Below are 4,301 nucleotides of genomic sequence, written 5' to 3'. Positions count from 1 at the left end.
CGCACGACTCCCGCCGTCCCGCCATGAGACCACCCCGAAGCCACCAAAGGCCACGACTTTGCCCGGATCCACGACCCCACCCACCTCCAGAACCGCCGCCGGCCAAGCTGCCTCGAGGAGGGCCGCAACCACATCGACCGGGGGAAGGGGAAGGCAGAGAAGTGGCCCATGGCCACGACCGACACCCATGTCAGCTCCGACTTCCCACCGGAACCGAGTTCCGCCCCCGTTTCGAAAGGCTAGAGCATCAGGAAGCATCGGTCGTCGCCAGAAACCGGAGAGGGAGGGTTGTGGAGCCGTCTCCGCCGCCGCCTGAAGACGCTCCCGGGGGATCCACCCGAGCCGAGCGCCGCCACCCAGCCGCGAGGGCCCGACTGGGTGGGGGCAGCCCACCACCACCGCTGCCGCGCCCCCCTCCCACCAAAGCACCACGGCGAGAGGGCCGCCCGCGACCCGGTCAACCGCGACCCGCGGCGCCGGACGCGATGCCGAAACGCTGCCGGGGGCACCGCCGCCGACGCCACCACCGGCCCGCACCACCACCATGCCGCCCGCCGCCCATCGAACGCTACCATCACCGGCCTGCTCCGGGGCGCCGCCGCACCGCCGCGCCCGGCATCGAGCGCCGCGCCCAGCCGCTAGATCTGGCCCGCGCCGAACCCTACGAGCGGGGGACGAAGGAGCCCCGCCGCCGCCAGCGACGGCCGGGTTTCGCCTGGCCGCGCCCCTTGGTGGCGGCGAGGGCGGAGGAGGGAGGAGGAGGGGGGGTGCGGCGGCCGGGATCGGGAACCCTCCCCGACGCCTCGCGGGTGGCGGCGGGGGAGGGAGGGGAGGGAGTGTAGATCTTCTTCCGCTGAACCTAACCCCCAAGGCCCACAAAGCAAAAATATTTCCCCGCGCCGTTTTAAAATTCTTCGCCTTCACGCCTTAACTTCCAACACCTCCAGCTCAAAAATCGAATGTAGAACAGGGGAAGCGATGTTACGACATCCAGTGTGGGGAGCCATCTGCTTGCTCGCCGTCTTGCTGGTCCTGTGCACAGACAAGCTCTGCACGGACGCCAGGCCGTCCGCCTACGCGCTCCTGGTCGACGACGACGACGAGGACGACGGCGACGGCTCCGGCTCGTCGTCTTTCTCCTTCTCCTCCCCGCACGAGACGCCGGACGAACTGGCATTCGGGTTCTACGACGGGACATGCCCCAGCGCCGAGGCGATCGTCGCGTCCACCGTGCGGGAGCTCTTCGCGGCCGACGCCAACGTCGCCGCCGCGCTCGTCCGCCTCTTCTTTCACGACTGCTTCGTCCACGTAAGTACGAACCGAACTCCGTGTTCTGCAGATCAAGATATCTCTTCTGCCTGCACGCGCGCGCTCACGTACGCACACGGCAAGACGCTGTGCTCTGTTTTCTTTTCGTCCCTGGACGCGCCGTTGCAGGGCTGCGACGCCTCGGTGCTCCTGGACCGGATCGGCGGCGGCAAGTCGGAGAGGGACGCCGCCCCGAACCGCTCGCTGCGAGGCTTCGGCGCCGTCGACAAAATTAAGGCGAGACTGGAGAAGCAGTGCCCGGGGACCGTCTCCTGCGCCGACATCCTGGCGCTGGCCGCGCGGGACAGCCTCGTACTGGTGGGCGGGCCGACCTACCCAGTGCTCACCGGCCGCCGAGACAGCGCCGGGAGCTTCTACGACGACGTGAACATCCCGGCGCCGAACGCCACCTACGCCATGACGCTCAGCGCGTTCGCCCGCCGCGGCTTCACCGAGCGCGAGACCGTCGCGCTCTTAGGTCCGTCCGTGTGTCCGTCCATCGGAGCTCCCTGCAGAACTTACTACACACATTTTATGTGATCCAAGCTCTCGGACTCGACCCGCTTGTAGGAGCACATAGCATCGGGAAGGTGCAGTGCAGATTCTTCAGGGACAGGATCTACAACTTCGCCGGGACCGGCGAGCCGGACGACTCCCTGGACGCGGACATGGTCGGCGAGATGCGGGCCGTGTGCAGCGGAGACGGCGCGGCGCCGATGGAGATGGGGTACTACCGGCAGGGCCGGGAAGTGGGGTTCGGCGCGCACTACTACGCGAAGCTCCTCGCGGGGCGGGGCATCCTGCGCTCGGACCAGCAGCTCACGGCGGGGAGCACCGTGCGGTGGGTGCGCGCGTACGCGGCCGGGCATCGCGGCGAGGAGGCTTTCCGCGAGGACTTCGCGCACGCCATGGTTAAGCTGTCCGCGCTTGCGCCGCTCAAAGGGTCGGCCGGGCAGGTCCGGGTCAGCTGCTCCAAGTCCGTTGAGTAGGAGCCGTGAGGGCTTTTTGTCAGCGCCGGGGATTCTAACTCGGTCTGAGATTGGATCACATACGAATTGTAGCAAGGTTTACGGTGGTTCATAGGATTCTCGCCGGCGAGCTCATCTCCTAGCTTAGGTCTCTCACGGTCTCACTCTCACCTACTCCTTTGCCACACACTTCTGTCAGGGTGTTGAACGTGACATATATGTATTAATCTTTCTATAGTCTCTAGCCTAGTTGACTTCTAGAAATACGATAGAATTAGTTGGCTTGTCACGCAGAACATATCGTGTATATACTGTGAACAACTCTCAGGAATACAATTGAGTTGCATCTCATATCTTTTCTACTACATGGTATAAGTTTTCATCGCGATTTCCATCACTTCCGCTCCACGCAGCCGCCGCCCTTCCCTGTAGCCGCCACTGCCCCTCCTCCCAAACCCTAACGCCGCCGTCGCTACTCCCTCTATAGCCGCCGCTGCCTTCCCCCAAACCCTACGCTGCCGCCGCTACTCCCTCCCGTAGCCGCCTCCTCCTCTCCCAAACCCTACGCCGCCGCCGCTACTCCCTCCCGTAGCCGCCGCCTCCTCCCCCAGACCCTACGCCGCCGCCGCTACTCCCTCCCGTAGCTGCCGCCGCCCCTCCCCTACCCTCGGTTGCCATCCTCTCCCTAGCCATCACCTAAACCCTAAACACCGCCGCCACCCCACCTCCCTCCCACTGCCACCATGTCCCGCTCCAAGGCCGATCTGTCCGACGCCGGCTCCTTCACTGGCCCAATGTTCACCTCTGATCGCCTCAACGAGCTCCACATCAAAGATCACGTGCCCATCGTCCTCGACCTCGACTCGCCATCCTACAACGCATGGCGCACCTACTTCACGCTCTTGTTCCGCTCCTACCGTCTCATCGAGCATGTTGACGGGAGCGTTGACTTCCGCGACATGAGGGACGACGACAAGTGGCTTGTCGTGGACGCTTCCATCGTCAAGTGGCTCTTCCCCACCATCTCAAGTGGTTTCTTCGACATGGTGAACTCCCGTGACCCGTCGGCATACGCCATGTGGACACGGTTATGCGAGCTCTTCCTCGACAATCAACTCCAACGCCATGTCTTCCTCCAAGGGGAGTTCTTCACGCTGCAACAAAACGATCTCTCGATCGATGAGTACTGCACGCGGCCGAAGGTCCTCGCCGACGAGCGGCGCGACGTCGGCATGACCATCGACGACTCCGTCCTCCTCATCAACCTCCTTCGAGGTCTCCACCCCGACCTCGGCCAGTCCGCCGCCAACCTCTCCCTCGTCACGCTGACGTACGCCAAGGCCCTCACGTACCTTCTCATGGAGGAGAAGCGCCTTCGCCATTCTGCTCGGCAGGCGAGCCACACCGCTCTCCACATCGGCCTCGCCGCCGGCCACGGCGCGCCTCCAACCCCGCCCGCGCCTCGTCCTCCTGCTTTGACCCCGCCACCCGCGCCCGCCCCATTTGGTGGTCGCAAGCAGAAGGGTCGCGGAGGTCGGCCCCGCAACTCCAACATGGCGCCGCGCCCTCCCGTGAACCCTGCGGCAGTCCCTACTCCACCCTGGCTGACGGGGTACAACCCCTGGACGGGCGTCGTGCATGCTTACTCCATGCCCGTCCCTCGCCCCCTACTCCGGGCATACTTGGTGCACGGCCGGCCTCTCATCAGGCGCTACTGACCGCGCCCGCCCCCGGTTCCGCGGCATATGGCGGCGCCGTGGCCTACGGTGGCTCTCTAGCCTATGGTGGCGCTCCGGCCTACGGCGCGTATGGCGGTACCCCCGGCGGTGCTTGGGACTTGGCCCTCCTCTCCGCCCTTCATGTTGCACCGACGCCAAGCAACTATAACGGAGGTGGCGATTGGTACATGGACACTGGCGTCGCCGCTCACATGGCTTCTAAACCCGGTATCCTCTCCCCCTATCCTTTCATCTCTCGCATCGTGGTTGGTGATGGCACCTCTCTTCCCATCACTCATCACGGTTC

General features: G+C 64.9%; 1 protein-coding gene across 1 annotated transcript; it reads left to right on the top strand.

Annotated features, from left to right (window-relative positions):
- Positions 1-909: 909 nt before the first annotated feature.
- LOC109765070 (peroxidase A2) lies at positions 910-2,626 on the top strand. Its single transcript, XM_020323858.4, has 2 exons — positions 910-1,786; positions 1,879-2,626. Exons 1-2 carry the CDS (start codon positions 979-981, stop codon positions 2,295-2,297), a joined length of 1,227 nt encoding a protein of 408 aa, XP_020179447.1. The 5' UTR covers positions 910-978; the 3' UTR covers positions 2,298-2,626.
- The last annotated feature ends 1,675 nt before the right edge of the window (positions 2,627-4,301 follow it).

Source organism: Aegilops tauschii, chromosome 3 (assembly GCF_002575655.3).
Source record: "Aegilops tauschii subsp. strangulata cultivar AL8/78 chromosome 3, Aet v6.0, whole genome shotgun sequence".
Classification (NCBI taxonomy): domain Eukaryota; kingdom Viridiplantae; phylum Streptophyta; class Magnoliopsida; order Poales; family Poaceae; genus Aegilops; species Aegilops tauschii.
This window is presented reverse-complemented; position numbering and strand designations above follow the sequence as displayed.

Bases quoted from the DNA above. Each gene is read 5' to 3' on its own strand.
- LOC109765070 (XM_020323858.4), top strand. From the start codon at position 979: ATGTTACGACATCCAGTGTGGGGAGCCATCTGCTTGCTCGCCGTCTTG. The intron at 1,787-1,878 runs GTCCGTCCGTGT...ACCCGCTTGTAG, and splicing joins CGAGACCGTCGCGCTCTTAG to GAGCACATAGCATCGGGAAG.